The 26,919-nt window shown below is 30.7% G+C and overlaps 2 protein-coding genes across 2 annotated transcripts in view; both read right to left on the bottom strand.

Annotated features, from left to right (window-relative positions):
* LOC143048914 (uncharacterized) overlaps positions 1-26,664 on the bottom strand; it is a 39,280-nt gene extending 12,616 nt beyond the window's left edge. Inside the window, exons 1-9 of the mRNA XM_076222777.1 lie at positions 26,655-26,664; positions 26,113-26,241; positions 25,278-25,406; positions 23,063-23,191; positions 22,558-22,686; positions 21,763-21,894; positions 20,612-20,740; positions 19,674-19,802; positions 17,703-17,831 (exon numbers count right to left, since the gene is read on the bottom strand). Coding sequence (XP_076078892.1) covers positions 17,703-17,831; positions 19,674-19,802; positions 20,612-20,740; positions 21,763-21,894; positions 22,558-22,686; positions 23,063-23,191; positions 25,278-25,406; positions 26,113-26,241; positions 26,655-26,664 — 1,045 coding nt within the window. The remainder of the gene's footprint in view (positions 1-17,702; positions 17,832-19,673; positions 19,803-20,611; positions 20,741-21,762; positions 21,895-22,557; positions 22,687-23,062; positions 23,192-25,277; positions 25,407-26,112; positions 26,242-26,654) is intronic.
* LOC143048788 (uncharacterized) lies at positions 120-6,749 on the bottom strand. Its single transcript, XM_076222661.1, has 8 exons — positions 6,734-6,749; positions 6,292-6,420; positions 5,712-5,840; positions 2,437-2,565; positions 1,773-1,901; positions 969-1,097; positions 618-746; positions 120-259 (listed from the first exon to the last, which is right to left on the bottom strand). The coding sequence occupies exons 1-8, from the start codon at positions 6,747-6,749 to the stop codon at positions 120-122; spliced, it is 930 nt and encodes a 309-aa protein (XP_076078776.1).
* Positions 26,665-26,919: the final 255 nt, after the last annotated feature.

The following is a 26,919-nucleotide window of genomic DNA, read 5'->3' as shown; positions in this document are numbered from 1 at the left end:
TGGTATCACCTGCATAAGAGAATTAGTACATTTCTGAAATAAATAGTGAATTTTCGCTAAAAATGCCTTTTCATATAAATAAGGAATTTTGTCATTCTTCATTCTATCAATTTTAATAATTAACACCTACGTGGCTTGCAGGTACTAACATCTTCGTTGTAGTAATGCGTTGTTGCACATTCACATAAACCAGACACACAAATAAAGGGAGAGTAACAACTGTTTATTGATGTCGAACAAGTTTCATTGTATCTTCCAACTGAAAAGAAAAAGCAATCGTGAATTATGTGTGTGATAATGCATTTGGCTTTGAAAATTTATAAATGTTTTTATTTGAATTAAAAAAATTTCACCATAACAAATAATGACCATCCCAAAATAAATCACAAACCCAATATTCGTTATAAGCCAAACAATAACACATGAACAACAACACACAAGCATTAATTCACTTTCCGATTTAATTGATAAAACTCCTTGTCCTTAATCGATAACACCTTCTACAGAATTTTTTTTACCAGAATGAACATTATTCCGACAGGAATGGAGAATTGTCACTACATTATTTTTCGGCTTAACGATGACTCTATTCTTTCAACTTTAAAACAAACACTTACGTGTATTGCAGGTATAATGCTCTGCGTTGTAGAAAAGATTTGTTTCACATTCACATACACCAGAATGGCAAATAAGGGGAGAGTTACAACTGCTAACAGCTGTCAAACAAGAATCTTTGTATCTTCCAACTGTAAAAAAAAACATCATGATTTAGTTGTGAAATATTGCATTTACCATATTCAGTTTTAGAAAAGTTTAATTCTTCTACAATTAGATTAAAAAACCTCCACCAATGCCATAACTGATAGACTCGCAATAATTCACATTTACAAAAAAAAAAAAAAAAAAAAAACATCAGTAATTTGATATTTTTTAAACAGGAATATTGTTAGACAATAACAAACACCTACGTGTGTTACAGGTATTAGAATCTGCGTTGTAGTAATGCGTTGTATCACATTCACACAAACCAGAAGCACAAACAAACGGAGAGTAACAACTGATAACTGCTGTCGAACAATGCTCTTTGTATCTTCCAACTGAAAGAGAAGGCAAGTATGATGGAATTGTGTGATATGACATTAATGTTTAGACAATTAACAATCGTTGGCAGTAAGATTAGATCTAATGAGTTTTACTTCTATGATACATCAAAGATATCTAAACTATGTGCCAGTAGTGAAATATTTTGTTGTTCAGAAGCAAGAGAGTATTATCAATTGATCAACACATTCTTGGTTGCTCCAAAATGCCAAATATGACAAATAACAGTAATGATTTCCAATAAATTATATTATTTTTTTTTTTTTTTTGCTGTTATATTTTATACCTTTTCAAAAAGTTCTATAAGGTCTGAAAATTTAAGTTTGGAGACAGAAAAATAGAGATTACAATATGGGCATCAATTAAATATCAACAGAACACAGTTAAACTACAAGAAATTCAAATCTAAACTATTGAAGTATTTTTCAGTTAAGCGGTTTCTAAATTTTTGCTCTTTTACACATTCCAAATTTTCATTCTCAATTTTAAGTAAAACATAAAATATAAAACACAGCTTGAGTAGTTAATAAAACTATTCCCTTTAAATAGTATTTTTAACAGAAGTGTAATAATCTTGAAAGGAATGGAGAGTTTGTTTAAAGTTCACTTCTCTAAACAAATAATGAAATGTGTCATGGTTTATTATTTAAACTAAAATAATAAACACCTACGTGGATTACAGGTATTATAATCAGCGTCGTAGTACTGCGTTGTTTCACATTCACATAAACCAGAATTACAACTGAGGGGAGAATTACAACTGATTACTGATGTGGAACAAGGATCTTTGTATCTTCCAACTGTAAAAAAAAAAAAGAAATCTCGAATTACTGTTTTGGGTCAGGTGAGCAAAAAATTAAGCTGCACGAATTCTGGTACTTACCATACTCCAATTCATTCTGAAAAATAGGAATTAGGGCTTTACCAGCACAGGAATATGTATCTGCTGATCGAACAGGAAGCTTTATAGATTTACAGATAACTTATCTTGGCCTGAATAGGAAAAAAACGGACAACCTACGTGAATGTAATATATACAATTAATTTCACTTGACTGGGCGGATTTTAACCGATTCGCTCAAAATAAACCAGTCCATCTATAGTTTTTTTTAGGATAAACTCATCAATGAAGTGTCCAGTCATTGTTTAGTAAATTCCTTTGGTGACGCTGATAGGTGATTAGAAATCAGTAATAATTATAACGGCAATCATCCTTATCACACACATCTTCTAATAGACTGTTCGTATGCAAATTAAAACGTAAGCTCCGCCCAATCAGTTGAAATAACATTGATAATACCTGTGTTAATATCAATTTAATTAATAAACACCTACATGTGTTACAGGTATTATTGTCTGTATTGTAGTAGTGATTTGTTTCACATCCACATAAACCTGATGCACACAAAAGGGGAGAGTAACAACTGCTTACTGCTGCCGAACATGTTTCGTTGTATCTTCCAACTGTAAAAAAAAAGCAATCACCAGTTAACAGTTAGATGTTGTAATTAGTTTTTGACAATTAATATCTTGGTCAATTTAAAAACGAATGCTTCTTAAATGAAAGGGAGACTATACGTGTTATAATATCATTCAATTACAATTAAGTTGAAAAGATATAGAGTGTTATCAATTTATCAACAAATATTTATTTAATGTTGACAAGATCACTGTGTCTAAACCACACCGGTAAAAATTGTTCGGACTCGATGGTATCTAACATCCGACACAATGACGGAACATCAATAGACAGAAAAAAAATTAGTTTCTCCTTTTTTTCCTATTTTTTTTTATGATATCGAAGAATATATATACATATACAACTATTTTCTGTTGTGAGATGCAATATTTTCTACAACCGTTCTGTATTAACGGAGAAATAAGTAAAAATGCACGTCAAAATGACGAATTGAGTGAACCTTGCCTCGAACTTGTTTGATTTCTCGTTAAATTGTTCACATTGTACGGAAAGATAGGTATTGGAAGATAGATACTGACACGGAGATTGCAAAACAAGTCATTATGAGCATCCCAATACTTGTATTTCTGAGTATGGAACGAAAGAAATGGGTCTTGTCAAATTAAAATACATTTGTTTTGTCAATGTTGTTTACTACACAATCACCCGGTTTCGTCTATATATATCACCCGATTTTTTTAATTTTAAAACCAAAAATTTATGAAAAGCAACAATAATACGGATCTGAACATTGTCTTCCGAAAGAATTTGAATATATATATTTATTGTAAAGTAAACTTAGCGTGTTTAAATTGATTTTAAATAGGCACTTTTGGACATACATGAAGGTAATTAAAGATATACACATTTTCCTAATGAAAGGCGAATCCCTTATTTAACTTATCTTCAAACTAATTTTAAATGGAATATAAATACTCAATAGCAAACACTGATATCTAATTATTTTATAACATTAATATGGTATTTTTTTATATAGGTTTTGAGAGACATCGCAATATGTGACCCCACCTTTCTTTTAAACAAAAAAAAATTAAATAACGCTTAAACAAAATTTAAAACATCACCAAAAAGTATGCAGAAATTCGTCATTTACGAGCAATGCAATAACTCCTTTAAGAAGTAATGTAACAGTTTTGAAGTAAATGGACAAATGGTAGAGCTCAACATTTTGAAGATAATCATCAGGCCCTTTCGAATTTTCTATGTCTACGGCCGTTTTTAAACAATTGACATCATGCACTTGCATGTCCTCTAATGTTTATTTTTTTTAGCCATGACGGACATCTTTGTTGACAAGCGGGGTCACAGTAAACTTTTTAAAACCAGATATTCCAAAGAAAAAACAATATTTTTCCTATTGCGTCTAGTGAGCTAAAAACAACCAAGAATTTCCAAACAAAATTGCACCGTTCTTGAAAAAAAAATTTGTCACAACTAAAAACCTTCTAACGTTTGACATATGCAGCTTTATACGTAACAAATAGTTCAAAACGCTATGAATTCTAATCATTTGGTCTCGCTTGTTTAAAAATATTAATGAGAATGTTTATAATAAACATAATAAAACTCACATAATCCGATTTCGTGGGTGTCCCTGTTTTCTTATTTCATACATTATTTAATTCGGTATACACTGTATAAGATAAGTGGCGAATCAAGAAGACGTATAGGTTGCACGCCCCCGACCCCACCTATGATTGCCATAACTATATTGATTCATGTTTTTAACGATTTTTTAAAGCAAAATATAGTGAAAATATTGTTTGACTCTCTATCCTCCACTTTGAAATAAACTGAATCCGTCTGTCCGTATATATAGTCAAAATATATTGACAAACGTCAGTGTACAATCATCGTAACACAATGGCGACAGTACAGACCCGTTTTTTTTTATAGTAAGATTTTTGTGGGCCGTTGTTCTGTGAAAGAACTTGTTTTCCAACGACCCACAAAAATCCTTTTTAACACTGAAGTTAAATTATCAATTATAACGTGATGCGATTACGATTTTTTTTATTTGACCAAACCGGGTTATGCATTGTGAAATCTATGACAACACCGGGTAGTAAACATTGACAAAACCGGGTGATTGTGTAGTAAACAACATTGACAAAACCAGCCAGTTCCATTTTGACATGGCCCATTTCTTTCCTTCCATACATAGGAGAAATAAAGGTAATATCGAAATAAAATAAAGAAATTTATTACAGAAATCGCTAAAATTTTATAATAATTTAGTTTAAGTACAGCTTATATGGAAATTATATTAAAAAAGATAGGTCACCGATGATTTGAAAAAGATATTTCAATTTTAGAGCCAAAAAATGGCATTTTTCCACCAAAGGGAGATAATTTGGAACTTTTTCAATAATGTATACATTTTGAAAGTCATCTGGGGCCAACACGAATTGATTGTTTTGAATGATTTTTGTACCATATGATAAAGTAACAACTACAAAAGGAAATAAACAAAGTTTGTAATGAAAAACAAATGTTTGATTTTTTCCTGAAATTTTCATACCCTCGAGCCTCCTTAATTCGTCTTTTTGACTTGCATTTTGACTTATTTATCCGTTAATATAGAACGGTTGTAGAAGATGTTGCATCTCAAAATAGAAAATAGTTGTATATGTATATATATTCTTCGATATCATGAAAAAATAAGGAGAAACCTATCTTTCTTCTGTCTATTGATGTTCCGTCATTGTGCCGGATGTAAGATATCATCGAGTCCGAACAATTTTTGCCGCTGGAGTTTAGACACAGTGAAGATATAATAAAAAAAAGTTCAAAAAATTCTTTAATCTAAAGCATTTAAATGAAGCGAAATATATGAGAGACACCCATACATCATATACATGCTATAGTCTCTATCATGCGGCAATATGTTTGAAATATACTTTTTTTTGTTATAGCTGTAACTTAATTTTTACTTCAGCTGACCAAGTCTAACATGACATATGAATAACAACTCACATGCTCATATCAATAAAACTGACTTGTTGATTAAACCATACACTCTGTATATTTTTTTCAATAGAATTGACATATTTTTGAAAGCTTCACTATATTTGATAAATATTTTTTTTTGTCATATTTCACTATTTCAACATGAAGAATTAACACCTACATGTATTGCATGTATTATGATCTGCCTTGTAGTAATGATTAGTTTCACATTCACATAAACCAGAGGCACAAATAAGAGGAGAGTAACAACTGGTTACTGCTGCTGAACAAGTTTCTTTGTATCTTCCATCTGAAAAAAATGTTGCATTCATTTTTGGATAATCTACAATCTTTTTTAATAAAATATTAAGAAATTTTAACTATAACCAAAATTGTTAATTCCTAAATAATTATATACTGCACATAAATTAAATAAAATCCATATGAAACTTGCTTTTCTAAAACATAAAAAAACTGACGATGTACTTGGTAATAAATAGTTATTGCATATTCCATTTTTTTCACACAATATGCATCATAGTTGTCAGTGACAAGTGTATACAGTAATAAGGTTTATATATCTGAATAACAATTTACAGACATTTAGTAATTACCTTGACAGGTGAAGAAAACAGATCCTTCTATGTATTTTTTTGTTTACAGAAATACCTTAAATTTCAAATATAATGTAGAATGTTCGCTTGATTCAATATCTTTGTATCGGCCTCAATTTTTTCTTGAAGGTAATAATGAACACTTACATATGGTGCAGGTATTACTATCTGACTTATAGTAATGATGTAGTTCACAATCACATAAACCAGTTTCACAAGTCAGGGGAAGGTAACAGCTGCTTACTGCTGTCGAACAAGGTTCTTTGTATCTCCCAACTGTAAGAAAAAAGTCATGATTTTTTATGTCTGATGTTGAGTATTGTATTAAGTTTTGACTAGTTTACAAACTCAGTCAGTATGATAACATAATTTTTCTGCAGCATTTCCTAAAGTGAATGTCACACTTACAAAATGGATAAAAGAACAACTCTCAGAAACTTAGTATTTATTTGAACCTTGTCTTGATTGATATTTTTGAAGAAAATCATTAGAATGACAGTTTCATTAAAAATAGCTTCTAATGCACTCTAAATATCTTTATTTAAATGCGTGCATGATAGTTTCCCATGTTTTGTGCAGGCTGTGATACAGTTTTCAATATTCATTTGTAATATATCATTATAAAAATGGAATGTTGACTAAAAATTGAAGCTCAATTGTCGTACAAAATAGTGTGGCAAAAATATTTGAAGTCTACATTTGACGTAATAGGTTATTGCAATATAGTTCCTACATGTACTATAGTTCTATAATAAAATACTACACTTAATGAAGTTTAACATTTACATCATATACATTTAAAGCCTTAATAAATCAAAATAATGTGATCAACAAATGTCTTGTTTCTACAAAGAAGCAGAAATGAAAATGATATTGTTGATCATTTATCTCAAAATGTATCAACTTTTATAAATTGATCATCAAATATATTTTTGACATTAAAATATTTAAATTTGCCAGATAACAATACTGATAAATTTTAATTTACCAAAGTTCGTTTGATTTAGGATTTAAACTTGAAATGAGAATGTTCGATAGATTTCCCTTTTTTGCTAAAAATTTAATGGGATCATTATTTTTTTTTCAACTATAATTATAAACACCTACATGCATTGCAGGTATTGTCATCTGCCATGAAGTAATGATTTGTTGCACATTCACATAAACCAGAGGCACATATAAGAGGAGAGTAACAACTAGGTACTGCTGCCGAACAAGGTTCTTTGTATTTTCCAACTGTAAAAGAACAATCATGACTTCATTGTCTGATATTTTATATAGTTTTAGATGATACACATATTTTTCAAATATATAAGACCATTTAACTATCACAAAAACGATAATTCTTGAATAACAGATTACATGCATGAAAGAACACACAGTTACTTGATATTCTTTTGAACCTTGCATTGCTAAAATTTTGAAGTCAAGGCATTTTATGATGGTCTAAATTACCGTGAAAGTTTTACGACTTTTAATTGCGCATCCCATTTTTACCATGCAATATGCATTACCGTTCTGCGTGCTTTGTGTATACAGTCCTATACAAATTTGCAACTATATTTTCAAAAGCTTTAAAAAAACACCAACAGTATAGACTAAACAAAATTGATTGGACGTGGTGTCGTACTAAGAAGTATAACATGACTGTATAAATTTAAAGTATTTCCAGTTTAAATCAACACATGTTTGTTCAGTGAACCGGATATACGATAGTGATTTATACAGTGATGCTTATCATGTTTGAAAATCAATTGTATTGGTTATTTAAATAAAATTATCTATGTAAAACTATTGTATAAACTCATTTGATATTTTCCCTTGTCAAGTGAGGCTGTTAAAATACAGGGGCCCCTAAGTATGCGACCTGGGCTACTTAGGTATTTATATATCAGGAAAAGATTGAATAAAATATTTGTTATCGTTAAAAAAAAAAGAAGAATATTACTCATTTGAAAAAAGCACCGACACACTAAACATATCAATATGCTGACCAAATAGGAAGCTTGTTAGTCGTACGGAAAAGTGTGGAAAAAATATATGTTAGCCCAAATGGACGAACTAGGTGAATACAATATATATATACCACTTCACATAGTTGTATTAAAAACAGTGATCATATCTAAATTTAGTAGTTTATCAAACAGAAAACTTCAAACTTATGAAATAAATTTGGGGAATTACCCTTGTATTCGCGTATTTTTCAGAGAAAGTTGTGTGTAGTGGGTTGTAAAAAGTGTGCTTGAAAAACTTTGAACATTGTGCTGCAAATGTCGAAATGGATTGGCATAATGTAAATTGAGCAGCCAACAAACTGTTGAACATTATTGAAGACGAATCATCTATAGTATTAAATGCAAGGAGATAATTGTTTTTTTTTTCCTGGAGACGGCCTTTTGAAGAATGAACACGTTCTTGCTAATGTTCAGGCTGTGGGACACACCAGTTTGTTGATCTGGGGCTGCATTACATATGACGGTGCTGGAACTTTTACAGTTATAACTAGTAATAATCATTCTCTAAAAAAAATTGAGATTTTTCGGCCAGCAATGGGTCATACATACATTGTATATATTTTAAATATTGTGGTACAATTTCAGAGAGATCCATACACTTACACACTAGTTATTGTCTGGAAACTAGAAAAGGGTTTTTGGCCCTTTTTGGCCCTTTTAATTCCTAAATTTTTGCCCCATAACTCATAAAAAGAATCCCAACCTTCTACTTGTGGTATTTAACATTTTTGTACAATTTCAGAGCAAAAGAAATATTCATACACAAATTATTATCCTAAAACTAGAAAAATGCTTGTTTTGGGCCCCTTATTCCTAAACGGTTGGGGCAATCGTCCCCAAAATTAGTCCCAGGCTTCCTTTTGTGGTATTGAACATTCTGAAAAAAATTCATAAAGATCTTTCTACATAAAATAAATTTATTGTCCGGAAACCAATGTGTCTTCGGACGACAAAGACGCAGACGACAACATCATACCATTATACGATCCAAACATTTTTTTTTGCGGTCGTATGTAAGCGACAAGAACTTGATACTGTTATACCTAAGTCACCTATAGTGGAATTATCTTTACTTTTTGGTCTAGATTTTAAACAAAAAATGAAAAAAATTACAGAACTTGAAACATTATCACAATTTGAAGCCTTTTACTAGTATGTAAGATTTTTATAGGAGCGACAGTCATACATCTAATCATCACTGTCTTGTCACATAATGTTTTTAATTTAAATCATTGATGAGAGTTGAAAATTTGCATTGCACTCGGCTGTTACTTTATTTTGATTACAACATGACCACGTATATAAAATGCATGCCAGGCCAATTATGTCAAATATAACATATGACTTGTAATAGAATTATACTCCCTGTAAAGTTTAATTAACAGAATTAACAGAATTAGCATCAAACCGAATAGTAGGGAATAGTTTACTAGATTTGATATTTTGATTAATAATAAATGTGTTGAAAATATAAAAAAGAAGATGTGGTATGATTGCCAATGAGACAACTATCCACAAAAGACCAAAATGACACAGACTTCAACAACTATAGGTCACCGTACGGCCTTCAACAATGAGCAAAGCCCATACTGCATAGTCAGCTATAAAAGGCCCCGATAAGACAATGTAAAACAATTCAAACGAGAAAACTAACGGCTTAATTTATGTAAAAAAATGAACGAAAAACAAATATGTAACACATAAACAAACGACAACCACTGAATTACAGGCTCTTGACTTGGGACAGGCACATACATAAATAATGTGGCGGGGTTAGACATGTTAGCGGGATCCCAACCCTCTCCCTAACCTGGGACAGTGGTATAACAGTACAACATCAGAACGAACTATAAAAATAGTTGAAAATGGTTGCCCATATTTTCTAACACGCACTTCATTTAACTTTTGTTGATAGCGACTACATTGGAAATCATACCAAATCTCCCTATTTTAATATACATCATATAACATTCTCTTTCAACTGTAATAGTAAACACCTACATTCGTTGCAGGAATTATGATCTGCCTTGTAATAATTATTTGTTTCACAACCACATAAACCAGAAGGACAAACAAGAGGAGAGTAACAACTGTCGTCTGCTGGCGCACAAGATTCGTCGTATCTGCTACCTGTAAGAAAAAGCGAAATTGGTTTAATTGCTTGATGTTGCCCTTAGTCTTTGACAATTTACAATCTTGTTCAAATACATCTTAATCATTGCATTTTAATCATTGCACAAGTTTAACATCCCTCGATAAATCTTTCATACAAAATTGGTAGAGAATTTTTACTTCAACAAGATGGAATTATTAATGTACTCAAGGCAAACTCTGTCAAACATGAAAATATTACTAACAAAAGACATGTTCAAATAACAATTTTGAACGGTCGATAAAACAATTCCGCCGAATTAATTATAAAGCAGAATGTACATCAATTTGGAAGGAATGTAGATTTTGCGCAAGATTCCTTTTTTTTTAGCTGGATAGTAAATACATTTGTATTTGTGAAAATCTATTCTTTCCAAACTTATAGTCAATACATACGTGTGTTGCAGGTATTTAGATCTGATTTGTAGTATTCTGAAGTTTTACAATCACATAAACCAGAGACACAGATAAGGGGAGAGTAACAACTGGTTACTGCTGTTGAACATGGTTCTTTGTATCTTCCAACTGTAAAAAAAAAAATCATAATCTAATTGTTCGATATTGCATTTAGTTAGCTTTTATATAAAATCTTGCCCAAGTTGATAACTTCTAAATAAATTATTCTCACCAAATGAATAGAAAAAACAGTAGTAACTTGATATATATTTTTAATGTTTTTATAAGATTTTAAAATGAGCTACATTTCTCGTATGGAATTTTTTTTACGATTCATAAGAAACACAGACACTTATATTTTGTATGGATATACACATAAACATGATAGATGATTTTTTAAAGCATGAAATTGCAAACGTTGCCGTACTTATCATTGTCTTATTCTTTGACAGTTCTGAAAAGCAATCTGTAGACCAAATTCGAAGCTCTTGAGATTAACAAATAGTTATCAAAGGTACCAGGATTATAATTTAGTACGCCAGACGCGCGTTTCGTCTACATAAGACTCATCAGTGACGCTCATATCAAAATATTCATAAAGCCAAACAAGTACAAAGTACTAGAGCAAGGAGGATGCAAAATTTCAAAAAGTAGTGCCAAATAAGGCTAAGGTAATCTATGCCTGGGATAAGAAAATCCTTAGTTTTTCGAAAAATTCTAAGTTTTGTAAACAGGAAATTTATAAATATGATTACATTATTGATATTCATGACAAAACCGAAATGTTGACTACTGAAAACATTTGACAACATTAATTGTAGGCGAACAGACAAAAAAGATGAAGGCCATATAGCTCCACTCCCATATAGTATTATTATACACTAAACTAAACTTAAATAAAAAGTCGTAAAACATTAGCATTAGACACCTACGTGCGGGGCAAGTATTATAATCTGCGTTGTAGTACTGCGTTGTTTCACAGTCACATACGCCAGAAGCACAAACAAAGGGTGAGTAACAACTGGTTACTGCTGTCGAACATGGTTCTGTGTATCTTCCAACTGTAAGAAATAAAATTTAATATTGAATTTAGTATTGAATAATTAACCATTACTATCACCATTTCACCCGTCAATATACAATGATCTCTATGATATGTGCAAGCAGTGACAAAGTCTGATCCATTGTCTTTAATTTTTTTAAAAAAGAAAGCGAAATTTGTACACTAATTGTTTTTTTTCTAAAATTCTAAAAGAAAAACACGTGCTTACATAAAACCTGAAATTGCACTCGCTGTCGTACTAAGCACAGGGTGAGAAAGAAGGTGTTAGATAGTTAAAAAAAAAAAGGCGAACATAAATTATGTTATAATGTATCATCATTGCCAATGAGACAACTTTCCACAAGAAACCAAAATGAAACTGAAACTAACAATCATTAGTCACCGTACGGCTTCAACAATGAGCAAAGCCCATACCACAAAGTCAGCTATAAAAATGACTAAATGCAAAAAAAATTCAAACGAGAAAACTAACGGCCGCATTTATTTAAAAAAAAATAAACGAAAAAAAAATAGGTAACATATAAACAAACGACAACCACTGAATTACAGGCTCCTGACTTGGGACAGGCACACACATAATAATGTGGCGGGGTTGAACTAGTTTGCTGACCGAACAAAAAGCCCGCAAGGTCTACCTAAAATGAAAATATGTGTAGGCCAAAGAAGACGAAAAAAGTAAATTCTATATAGCCACACTCATATATTTGTATTAATAAACAATATACAAACATAGCAATCAATTTTAGAATATTGCAATAATGAATTAAAACATGTACATGTGAAAACGTCTAAACTTCAATTTACTGCACAAATCAAATAGAGAGCAGATTCAGTTCACAGTAAATTGTTCATTAAATACATGTTGATTATATAGACGACCAGATGTTGAAGATACATTCCAAAAAGACCAATCCAATGCACTCCTACAGAAGTATAAAAACACTCTAAAGTACTTTTATTAATGCATTTAAAATCAGCCATAGTAAGTATATGTTATTTACAAATAGTTGTATCTACAAAAAGAGTAAATAACTAGTACACCGTATTGGTTTTGCAAACTTTTCCAAAAGTGACAAGAGGTTGACATTTCAAAATATATCTATATCCAGTAATTCTAATAATTTGTATTTTTTTCACCTATTTACATGTATTTTCTTTTGCTCCATCTTTAGAGTGTTTTACGCTCGAAAAGAGTAAACTTGATAACTTCTGAAAAAAAATGTGATAACCGCTGATCACTGCTCATTGCAAATTCCCTGATAATGTCTTTTCAAGTCTAAAAGTTGCGATACGAGAATTACGTTTCGACGGAGCAGGGGTATACAAAAAATATGGAAGGAAAGTAAGTGTATAAGCTCTCAGCATACTAGCCACCCAATATTATCTATAAAGACATTTTTGGTTTGATGTTTTTAAGATATTAAGGTACCAGTATCGATATTTTTCAATACAATGAAGTTTGTCCATTTGGTATAAATTTAAGACGTTTTGCAGTTTAAATCAATTTACAGAACTTCAAAGCATTCTGAAATTAGTTCGAAGCATTTTAATCACGATTCGTATATTAGTAACAGTCATGTACCCATTCAACACTATCTTGCCACTAGATGTTTCAAATATAAAAAAAAATATTAGAGTTTAATATTTTCTGAAAAGTAAATTTGTGAAAGTTGTTGCTTAATTCAACTTCTATGAGACCGAAATTGTCAATGCATTCTATGACAACGATGTCAACTATGACATGATAAGTCTAATAAAATAGACTTTGGTTAATTTAGATCATTAGTCAATAATAATATTCCCCCTTTTTTTTAAAGTTAAACAAGAATGTGTCCTTATTACAAAGATGCCAAATCAGCACTATCATTTTCTATGATTAATTGAATTAGAAAGAACATATCATAGGGAACATGTGTACTAAATTGATTGGATTTATTTCAACTCCATCAAAAACTACCTCGACCAAAACATGTTACCAAAAACTTGAACCTGAAGCAGGATTGACAAACAAATGAACGGACGAACGACCAGACGCAGAATCAGTCGGACAAACGGATGCACAGACCAGAAAACAAAATGCACATAAATGGGCCATATAAATGAATTAAGAGTTTTTTAAATTAATTTTCTTTCACAAACAAAGAATTTGTTACGCTTCATTCTTTTAATATTTGTAATAAATACCTACACGTGTTACAGGTATTATCATCTGTATTGTAGTAATGATTTGTTTCACATCCACATAAACTAGAAGCACAAATAAGGGGAGAGTAACAACTTGTTACTGCTGACGTACAAGGTTCTGTGTATCTTCCAACTGTATTAAAAAGCAATCATAATTTAATTATTAAATATTGCCTTTTTTTCTAAATATATAAAAAAATCTCAGTCCTTTATACTAGACAATTTTGATTGTTGCACGTTGATAATCCCTTCATAATGATAAATCATTTATACAAAATGAGTAAAAGAGGTGTATACTAAAGCTCTGGCCTTTGTTAGTCTTGTATTATTTTAATTTTAGTTTCTTGTGTACAATTTGGAAATTAGTGTGGCGTTCATTATCCATTATCAGTGAACTAGTATATATTTGTTTAGGGGCCAGCTGAAGGACGCCTCCGGGTGCAGGAATTTCTCGCTACATTGAAGACCTGTTGGTGACCTTCTGCTGTTGTTTTTTCTATGGTCGGGTTGTTGTCTCTTTGGCACATTCCCCATTTCCATTCTCAATTTTATTCAACACAACAAATAAATAATATCAAATGTGTGTTATCTAAATTATTTTACTATGAAATATAACTAACACCACCCAATCTTGAATTGACTTACATGAACAGTTTCTCAAAATATTCATTAGTGATATTTTTGTCAAAAGAATTAGTATAATTCAGAATAGAATTGAGAATTTGACCAATAATTGCATTTTGGTATAATACAAATGTTTGTCTACTTAAAATCTGTTAAATAAACATAAATTAAATAAACACCTACATGGGTTACATGTATTATCATCTGTATTGTAGTAATGATTTGTTTCACATCCACATAAACTAGAAGCACAGATAAGAGGAGAGTAACAACTTGTTACTGCTGTCGAACAAGGTTCTCTGTATCTTCCAACTGTAAGAAAAAGAAAACAAACCATTAAGTTATTTGATGATCCTTTAGGTTTGAATTATTTTAATTAGTTTTTATAATATGATTATTATCAATAGATTAAAACATTTGAAGAGGGTGTCCATGGAAAAACCAGGCAGTGGATGGCACATGACATATTATGTTTTCAATTTTTTTTCATCTATTTTATATCACAAATTCATTTTTTCTGAAAGTTAAATTATGTTTTTTTATTAATTGCAACAAATAAAGAGAAAACACTGAAAATTCATTGAAAAGGGGAGATAACTCTTCATTTTGTACAAAGTTTTGTTGCATTGTTAGTGAACTTTAAAATCATTTTCTGAGCCATCCACTGTTGAGTCAAAAGTATCTTTGACATTTATATCCTTTGTATGATATAAATATTGCATTGGATCCAAAAGTTCAGTGGGAAAAAAAAATATGTTGTGCCACCCATATTATAGGATTTGCCGGATATTTATTTTGACAGCCGCATAAAGATTGTACAAGTTGATTAACACTCAATAAATTATACATACAAAATGAGTAATATGGCAAAAATATATGAAAATAAGGAGATTTGGAAGAATTGTCATTGAAACAACTGTCCACCAAAGTTGATGTGAGCAATTTTACGGCCTTAAACGATGAGAGAAACCCGTACAGTATGGTCGGCTTTAAAAGGCCCCAACACTAGAAATATTTAACAAATCAATTCAGAAACCTATTAACGGTCTTAGTAATAACATATTACGAAAGGCAAACTTAACAGTCATGAACCGCAAACAACCAATAAGATACAGGCTCCTGACTTGGGACATGTACGTAATGAATGTTGCGGTTTTACACATGATTTTGAGCGCTCTTACATGAGTCAGTGATGTAACAGAACAACATAAGAACTTAACTCATCAGATGGATCCATATAGAAAAACATGTCACAAAAACACAGGACGTGAATAGGAATTTACGTTAGCTGTTGAGAATAAATAAAGGCAAAAGTAATATACCGCTGTTCAAAATTCATAAATCGACAGAGAAAAATAAATCCGGGTTCCAAACTAAAACTGAGGGTAACGTATCAAATATAAGAGAACTATGACACCACAGAGACACAACATCGAAATGTAACACACAGAAACGAACTATAATGTATCAATGGCCATTTTCCTGACTTGGTACAGGGCAAGAACCAAAAGGGGGCTAATTGCATGACGATCCCCTAATGGAAAATTGAGACTGAATCATATGTTCGCCCCCATAAAAGAACGGACGAACAAGGTGAATGCAATTCAAACCCACTCTGAGAACAGTTTTATTATACCCTTATCTTCACCAACATTTTAGCATAAAGCCCTAGAACTCAATACAAATCGCATTTCTACAAAACAGAAATGATAATGACACTTTTCAACATTTAACCCAAAAGCCATTAATATAATTTAGTATTAATAATCTATCCCCAACATGTTACCAAGACGCAAGTTTGTCAGATAACAGTAATGATATATTTCAATTTACTCAACTACACTTCCGATCTTAAAGTGATGATATTGTTGCGATGGTAGGCCAATTGAGGATCGGAAATTCACTATATATAAATTTGCCTTATATCCATTATTGCACAAAATGAAAGTTATAACGAAGGTCTGTCAGTCATAATATACCGGTATTTCAATAAACTAAAATATATTCTTTTTACTGTTGCATTCCTTGCTTTTTTGAATTTGGAATCAATAAAAAAAACTTTTGAAATGTCTTAGTTTGAAGACTTTTTATGAAGATTCATAAATAAGCGACAATCATATATCCAAACAAACACTATCTTGACACAAGATGCCAGTTAATTTTTTTTATGCAAAACTTTTTTTTAAATGATCAAAATATTTGAAAACTCTATGTCAACTATGTCATATATGACATTTAAATAGCCACACATACAATTCTATGAGCGAACCTGACAAAAGTTGTAACATAGTTTACACACTTATAAAAGGAATGGAGCATGTTAGATATATTCATTTCTTGTACTATGAAATAATGGTATCATGCTTAAAATCTTTAATAATAAAAACCTACGTGTGTTGCAGGTATTATCATCTGCATTGTAGTAGTGTGTCGTCTCACATTCACACGAACCAGAAACACAACTTAGAGGAGAGTAACAACTGCTTACTGATGTCGAACAAGATTCTCTGTAGCTTCCAACTGTAAGAAAAAGCAATCGTGTTTTAAATGTTTTATAGTATTTCATTTAGCGTTGGTAATTAATAATATTTTGTTAAAAGAACATGTGTACCACTGCCCTTATACTCTTTATAAAATGAACAACATAACCTTGAGTTTCTTTGTATTCATTTGAACCTTGTATTAGTAAAAATCTTGAAAAAAAATAATTTTGATGCTGATAATGGAAGTAAGCTATCATGAATTTTGCCCATATCCATTTTACCTTTATTTTTGCTGTAGGATTTTAATATGTTTAATACTTTAATGAATCAATATATAAACAGCAACAATTATATATACAAACGTATATGTCCTATCACGATACATAAATACATTAATATCTAAGCTTTTGTTGCGAGATTAAATATTTTAGGTAAAACTGTTGTTCAACATGATGAACTTCAACAAGACTGAAAGTACAATGACAAGTTAACAAATCTAAACTCCTTCCAAAGTTTTAAACTGAATTCACATCAATTTGAAAGGAATAGAGATATTTCAAAAGATTCGCTTTTTTTTTTTTTTTTACCAAATAACGAATTTTGTCATACTTTAATATTTCAACTTCATTTATGAATACCTACGTGTGTTACATGTATTATCGTCTTCGTTGTAGTACTGCGTTGTATCACAGTCACATAAACCAGAAACACAAGTAAGGGGAGAGCTACAACTGCTGACTGACGTCGAACAAGGTTCTTTGTAGCTTCCAACTATAAAGAAAATAAAACATGTTTTAATTGTTGGAATTGTTACTAAAGTTGAAATTTCCTTTTATAAATCAATCATACCAATCATAGTGGTTAGTGCATCGGTCTACTAACACAAAGGTTCCTGGTTCGATTCCCGTTTGGGATAAAAATTTCAGGAACTCAATTTTCGGCTCTCCCTTGACACCATCTGCGAGTATGGTCTTGAGGAAACGATGGTAGTCCGTCGGAAGGGGACGGTAAATTGCTAACCCGTGTTAAGAGAGAGCCATATCTCTTGCACGTTAAAGACACCCTTATAGATTTCGAAAAAGAGTAGGCTCATGCCGCTACAAGGCAGCACTCACATCCGCAAAGTGGAAAGGGATTAATATAAGTTGCAAAACTTGTTTCCCAATCCACTATAAATAAATATGTTTAAATTAAAATTTAAATTAATCATACCAAAAAAACTGATTAACTGACGACGGTCGCATAAACCGAAAGAAACGTACACATAAATTTTAAAAAGATAGCAATATCGTGCAATTAGAATTTTCTATGTCTGTTTGATTTCATGTAATATATTAAAACATTAAATTTAGTTATTCCTCATTTTACACTGTGTAAGAATGGGTTTTTTTTTGTGAATCGTTTCAGACAACGACATGGTTCACCATTGATTCACTTTCAATGTTGACATTTTTTTAAATGGTTGAACACAACTTACACATGCATAACCAATCTTACTAGTTAATTGGTTCAAATTGAAGTTCGCACGAAAACAGTTTAAATGAAGTCGAATTGGTCAACTCGAAGTGACTAATTCATCAGTGATGTTTCTTTATGTATTTTGACAAAGGAGAAGGTCCGGTAAGGACCGATTTTGGCCCCAAATTTCAGGTTCATCTGACGAAAGATTTTGACCTTTTTTAAAACACTTAAGTATCTATTTTATTTGAATTAATTAGTCTATGTGAAAGATTTTAACAGATTTAGTCATTAAAAACTATCCGATTCAAGCTCAAATATGAAAAATCTACCTAATATGCCGAAAAATGTCACTTTTCAGATGGTTTTTGGTAAAAATGAAAGTGGCCGCATCCGTGGTCATCCTCAACCTTTATATATGTTATGTATTATCATAAAATACAACTTACATTTCAATATTAAGGATGAACACGAATGCGGCCACCTTCGTTTTACACGAAAAGCGTCTAAAATTTAACTAAAATGGTAGAATTATGAGGATTTCAGTAATTAAGGATGACTTAATGGTACTAGTACCGGATATATGTGCATTGTATTGTCAAAAACAGCCCATATTTATGTAGCAGAAGCATTCTACTGTCCAATAAATAACTAAAGGTTTACATTTTAACAATTTTGTAAAACTGCTATATTTTGGGGCCAAAAAGGGGTCTTACTGGACCTACTCCTTTGTATCAAACTGGCTGCAAAAGAACGTACTCTTTTTCACCGTCATTTATGATATATTGTAACGTTTACCACTTTTAGTTTGTTTTAATTTTTTTTTTTTGCTGTAGGTTTTTTTACGTTTTGTATCTAAAATAAATTTCAGAACGTCTGCAACATCTTTTAGTTTAAAGCCCTTTGATGAGAAATCTTATGTGAGTGGCAATTATATATCCCATCAACACTATCTTGCCACATACTACATGTACTGTTAAAAATTAAACTTTTAATGAGAGTTAAAAACTGTTGCTAATATATACAACTTCATCTAGTCAACATAAACATATATCAGAAAGAAACTGAGAACTTTCGCTAGATTTGCTGTTTAGCCTTACAATAAATTTGATTATACTTCATTTTTTAATAATATGTTTGATAATAACAACTTACGTTTGTTACACGTATTATAATCTGCGTTGTAGTAATGTGTTGTATTACATTCACATAAACCAGAAGCACAAATAAGAGGAGAGTAACAACTGCTTACTGCTGTCGAACATGGTTCCTTGTATCTTCCAACTGTAAGAAAAAGCAATCATGATTTAAGTGTTTGATGTTGCATTTTGGGTTTGAATATTGTTTTGTACTATTAACCAAATTGATAATCGCTCAATAAATCTCTTTTATAACATGAATACAAAAAAAACATGCATTTCCGATCATCTTGTATATTTTATGACGGTCAAACATTTATCCTAGGATTAATTTGAAATGTGTATTCCCGGTTTACCACGAAATTAACACACGTTTTTGTATTCTAACCGAATTATCAAATGATGCTTGTGAAAATAATGATTCCAATGAATCCATGTAGTTTTGCCATTGAATAAGTTCAGAGAAAGATTTTTTTTTTTGTAAAATGGACGACGATAGACGATACGATAACTTCTGTTCAGGTGAGCTAAAATCTTATCTGTCAAATCGGACTTGAAATAGATAGATTGATAGACTGATTTTCACTTTCAACATTATTGTCATGTGCCTAAAAAAACATCAGTGAAAAACTTAAAATCTTAATCATTTAAACTCTTTTCATATGTAGGTACTTTTACTCATTGAATTTCAATTATTTTCACAGGGAGCGGGATATTAAGACTGATGTAGCTCATTCATTGAATACTTAAATACTTTTTAGATTAATTTTAATGATTAGAATAGAATATGAAATGAGTAAATTTCCCCCCCCCCCCCCAAAAAAAAAAATACTCATGTGATCTTTATTTTTTTTTACTGTCTTGGTTAAAAAAAAGTATTTACACTTTCAAGTTAACAATATTTGATTTCAAAATAAACTGGCGAATAAGTCAACATAACTAATGAAAACCTACATGTGTTACATGTATTATCATCTCCTTTGTAGTATTGAGTTGTTTCACATTTACATAGACCAGATGCACATTTAAGAGGAGAGTAACAACTCTTTGCTGCAGTCGAACATGGTTCTTCGTATCTTCCAACTGTAGTAAAAGCAATCATAATTGAAATGTTTGATATAGCATTATTTTTTGAAAAATGTATAAGCTTAGTCAATTTGATTAGAATATGTGAACCATACCCAATTTAATAGCTTTTTTGAAACACATGCATTAAAAAAAAGTCATCATTTTGATCATTAACTTGATTACTTGAACCTTGCATTGCTAAAACTGATTAAATTACCATGCAACGTTGCATACATACATGTTCACCTGTAATAACCATGTTAATTACCTCTGATTCAAATTATTTGCACTAATATACCAGTTTCTCTAACAGTATCAAATACTGAATTCGACCATAAATCAAAATATAATCTAACCATATGAAATATAGACAAATAAAAAACAATCATACCAGAACTGTAAACAAATATTATTTAAATTTTTAAAGTTAAAAAATAAGACCAAATATGGAAGGTTAAGTGCTATGGTTATACAACATTTACTTTCTTTGATTATGGTAACTAGTAGAATTATGCGTTTCATTACACATAAAAAATTTAAAAAAAAGTATCACCAAAGTAATCTCTAATAACACTAAAACTACTTACACATTACGTGCAACTGTGAATCAAGTTGCCAAATATATGTATTTTTACATGTAATGTTTTATGGACATTTGGCTATCTTTTCTTTTTTTCATGTTTCCCTATTTTTGGCTATTGCTATGGTGAACAAATGAACATGTTTCCTAGTCCGTTTGAAGAAAAGGGTTAATATTAGAATAGCTATAAAAATAATTTTTAATAATGAGCAAATCAGGTTGCAAATTTTGAATTGATATTTTGATATGAAAAAAAAGGTAAAAGAAAAGATTTTTTTCAGAGTAACAATGCATGGAGCAATTGTCAGGTTATGCAACTCGTATTTCTAAGAAAATCCTTCTTAGGTTGTACTGCTATATACTGAAGGTCTATCACACCTTAAAATACAAAATACCTTGTTCTATACATATAATCTTTTTCATATGCTTTCTATCTGTTTTTGAATTGAATACCTACTTGCTTTACAACTGTTATCATTTGGATCTCTATACTGCGTTTCAGGATATTCACAATCACATAAACCAGAAACACAAACCATATTATTGGAACAGGGGTCCATTGTTGAGCATGTCTCTCTACCTATTTCATCTATGAATAAACATATAACACTACTATTTTATCACATTGCAAAACAAACAATTATATGATGGTCTTAAGAACGTTACAACTTAACTTTGAGTCACGTTTCAAAGGAAGATGATTTTAATATACATGTAGTTGCACTAAAATGACGGATATCAAAACATTACGTGTTTTAAAATTAACAATGTAATTCAATATACTATATGTTCTTAAGTAAGTTTTTTTTATTGCTGAAATATTTTAAACTATTTGCATTTAGAATTAAGTACAGAATTTCTGGAAACGCTTTAGTTTGAAGCCTTTCAATCAATTTTCAAATATAAGCAACAATCATGTATGTGTAAATCTAAGCTATTGATGCAAGTAACATATTTTTTGGTAGAACTTCAACAAGACTGACATATTAATAGCATTGTAGGCATGTCAAAATATTACGAATAGACAACAATACACACGCTTTTACTAACTAAATTTACTAGTTGATGAACTTTACCCTGTAAAAGATAAGCTGTTTTTTCCAACTATTTGGTCATTTTGTTGTTTCTTTGACACATCCCCATTTCCATTATCTATTTTGTAATTTCAAAAGAAAAGGAGTATTCTTGCTATATTTGTATGTCTAACAAACATTTTTTTTGTCATACTTTAACCATATCAATCAACACCTACTTATGTTACAGGTATTATCATCTTCATTATAGTAATGATTTGTTTCACATCCACATACACCAGAAGCACAAATAAGGGGAGAGAAACAACTTGTTACATCTGTCGAACAGGGTTCTGTGTATCTCCCAACTGTAGGAATATAAAAATAATTTTTTAACGTAAAACCAATATAGTCAAACTTACATAAAGTAGTATCATAATACACTAAACTAAACTATCTGATACATTTTACTACAAATAACAAGTGAATCAATACATACACATTTACAATGATATGTTTCAACAAAGAACGTATACATTATCGATATTGCTACATATAATGATGTAATATAGTTAAGTATCAAGCACGAGCTACAATTTTGCGAGTGAGCGGAGTAAACAAGCACACAAAGAAAAAAAGAAGATTTTTTTCATTTTCCATTTTGTAAAATAGAATTCCGTATTTTTTTCAAATGGTAAATTTTGAGGACAATTAATTATTTCAAAACTTGTAATAATCTCTTACATGTGTTGCAGGTATTAGGATCTGTCTTGTAGAAATGATTTGGTTCACATTCACAAAGACCAGAAGCACAACTAAGGGGAGAGTAACAACTAGTTTCTGACATCGAACAATGTTCTTTGTATCTTCCAACTGGAAGAAAATTAAACATAATGTTATTGTTTGGTTCTGCAAGTATATCTAAATTATGTACAATCCATGTTAAAAACAATTAAAACATTTTAGCCATTGCCAAATATAACAATCCCTTTAATTAATCACACATAAATAAATAAAAAGCACTTTACTTAGATAACTATTCGAACCCTGCTTTTTTAAAAGAAATTTACATTACATGTAGCATACATCTGTTCTTATACAATGTTATACAAATCCACGTCTATGTTTCAAGAAGTCACACGTCCGATACACATTATTTTTTCTTACTCACTTGCGTTTATATCAGTATAACATATTCTTATCAATATCTTATTGAATATAATTTAATCACAAAACACTTCTATTCATATCACACGTCCGATACAAATTATTTTCTCTTACTCACTTGCGTTTATATCAGTATCACATATTGATAAATTGATTATCAATCATAACCTAGTCTTATCAATATCGTACTGAATATGATTTAATAACAAAACAGTTCTATCCATATCATGCATATTGTTTTTAAATCAATTTTTCAATCATTAATATAGAATTTACGATATAAAAATGATTAAAGGAAAGACTTCCTTTTTTAATGTATACAATGATTTAATAGTGTGATGGTGATAAGTTTTTGGATGCTCTCCAATATTGGTCAATTAATATAGAAAATTTTGACCATCGCTTAACTTACAATCACTCAATCAGTTACTCTAATAAATTTCTAAAAGAAACACCAGCAGCTTGATATCTGTTTAAACTTTCCATTGGAAACAATCTTCTAGAATTTTAGCTTTTTCTCTTCTTTTTTTATCAGATTATAAAAAAAACCATTAATTTGCAAAGGTTTTCATTCTAAGCATATCTTAATGTTACTGTAGTTGTGCTAACATGAGCAACTAGACGGCTGGCGCATGTGAAGCAGGTTTTGATTAACCTTGCAGAGCACCTCGTAATTCTTAGTCTTTAGTTTTTTTATGTTGTGTTTTGTGCACTACTGTTTGTATGTTGACTTTTTCTTTTTTCGCCCATGCGTTGTCAGTTTATTTTCGTTATATCGAGTTAAATGTGTGTCTAGTATATTTCACCCACCTTTTTATCATAGGGTTACAAAAAGATAGTTTTTTTTTTTTTACAGTATAAGGGGGAACGCATGTATACAAATTCATCAATAAAAAGTAGGGATGTCAAAAGTTCAAAAATCTAATACTCGAATACTCGGTCATGATACTCGAGAAATTGCGAGTACTCGGATAAATTTTAAACGTCTATTGAAAAGTTTAGATTTTAAGTGGGATGCAGTCTTTTTGTAATTACCTTCCATAAACATATTAACGAAAGACAAACGTACTATGAACATAGTTTGATCCTCTGGTTTTTTTTTTTTTGGGGGGGGGGGGGGTTACAAATACAGAGTAATTAAATTAGTTTAACTGTATATCTCATACCAATCACAAGTTTACATAGAAGTCTCGATTCACAAACAAAGGTAACTTTTTACGGCTTGTGATGAGTTATTTATTATTCCATGAAAGTGTTGATCCATGTACAAACATCGGTACAAAGCCTCTAATCAGTTGCGTAGGATTCACCGTAGGTCACTTTGAAATGTTGTTTAGAAATATGATCTGCTCAACAATTTCAGACGAAAGACTGTTTGGCTGTCTATTTTTTGTTACAAGTAGTGACCATGATAACATTCCCTCGGAAGGAAAGGACGTTGCTGGTATCACTATAACAAATTGTATCCTCAGGAAAAACGTATTTGTGTTGTTAATTGATTTTATTTAGTATTACTAAGGGGACATTTCAACGGAACTAAAGTGAGTGGAAATGTGAAGAGAAATATCTCAAGATGTATAACAGGCAAAAGAGTATTCGAGTACTAAAACTGTATAACTCCAAACTATTTCAATTTGTGGAATAGCATTTCTATATTATACAATAGTTTTTTTAGTTAAACAAAATTAAGATAATTCAAAAAGGAAAGTAGATTTTTAAAAAAGATAGCTCTCCGACTTAATTATGACGTTTGTCATAATTCATTTTTCCAATTTCGATAATAAACACCTACATGGGTTGCAGGTATTGTAATCTGCGTTGTAGTAATAATTTGTTTCACATTCACATAAGCCAGAAGCGCAACTCAGGGGAGAGAAACAACTGGTTACTGTTGTCGAACACGTTTCTTTGTATCTTCGAACTGTAAGAAAAAGCAAACATGATTTTTTTTAATCTTGCATTGACAACATTGTTGTAAAAAAAACTTTTGATCGCAGTCATCAATTAGGTAAGCTATTAAAAACTTTAAATGTACATCCCGATTTATACACTGTATTCATTACCTGTCCCTTATTATCTGAAGACAATGATGCCGTGTACGTTATCGTTGTTTTTTTTTATCCGATTCAAAAACAACACATGTGCAGACAAATATCCTGAAATTGAACGTATAATGGTACTTAACATACTATATACTGCTGATCAAATAGGGAGCTAATTAGTCGGACAAAAAGAATTAAAAGGCAAAATTAAACCAAATAGGTGATTGCAATACACTCCTACCAATAATTGTAGCATAATCAGTTTACTTATCGTCTGGACGTACACAGAAATATTTGCCACTGGTCAATCAATGATTCACTCATAAATGCATTACTAAAACACCCTAAACATCTCAATCTATTTAGATCTGTTTGACGTTGAATAAATTTTGTTTATTTATTGAAAAAACTTAATGTGTTTTGAACTTACTGGTTATAACATTTCATCATCAATGTGGCTTATTACTACGAAACAGACGTCTGTAAATAAACATGTTTTATTCACCAAGGCTTAATAGTGAATGGGCTTCGACATTTAAATAAATGTAAAATTATGTTTCAATATAAAGAATAACAAACACTTACATGTATTGCAGGTATTAGAATCTGAATTGTAGTAATTATTTGTTTCACATTCACATAAACCTGAGGCACAAATAAGGGGAGAGTAACAACTGTTGACTGCTGTCGAACAAGCTTCTTTGTATCTTCCAACTGTTAAAATAAGCAATCATAATATTATTATTTGCGTTAGTGTAGTTTCGTATTATTGTCAATTTTTGTAAATTTCATTTATTTCAGAGAATTTTCAGTTTTCAAAATTGAAATCTTTCAATATATCACTCTTTAAAAAAAATCTCAGTAACTTAGTATTAACCTGAAACTTACATTGCCTAAATTCATGCAGAAAAAGCTTTCATGACAGTCTAAATGTAGGTAAACTCTAATTGATTTGATTGTCTATCTCTAATTTACCGGGTAATATGCATCACTGATTGCATGTAATGTGTGGACAGTGATACAGTTTGCACAATTGTTTTTCTCACCGATTTGGAGAATTCAAAATTATTCTAGATTCAGTATCTTTAAATATTTCCATGTTTTAAGCTTTTTCGTCTGATTCATACTTTTGACCATATAAATAATCTTATCTTACTTCATGATTTCCACTATAAAAATAAACACCTACATGTGTTGCAGGTATCATCATCTGTCTTGTAGAAATTATTTGTTTCACATTCACATAAACCAGAGTTACAACTGAGAGGTGAGTAACAACTGGTAACTGCTGTCGAACAAGGTTCTTTGTATCTTCCAACTGTAAGAAAAAGAAATCAGAATTTTAGTGTTTGATGTTCCATTAATTTTTGGATAATTTACTATCTTTTTTGT

This window comes from Mytilus galloprovincialis, chromosome 10, assembly GCF_965363235.1.
Source record: "Mytilus galloprovincialis chromosome 10, xbMytGall1.hap1.1, whole genome shotgun sequence".
Classification (NCBI taxonomy): Eukaryota; Metazoa; Mollusca; class Bivalvia; order Mytilida; family Mytilidae; genus Mytilus; species Mytilus galloprovincialis.
This window is presented reverse-complemented; position numbering and strand designations above follow the sequence as displayed.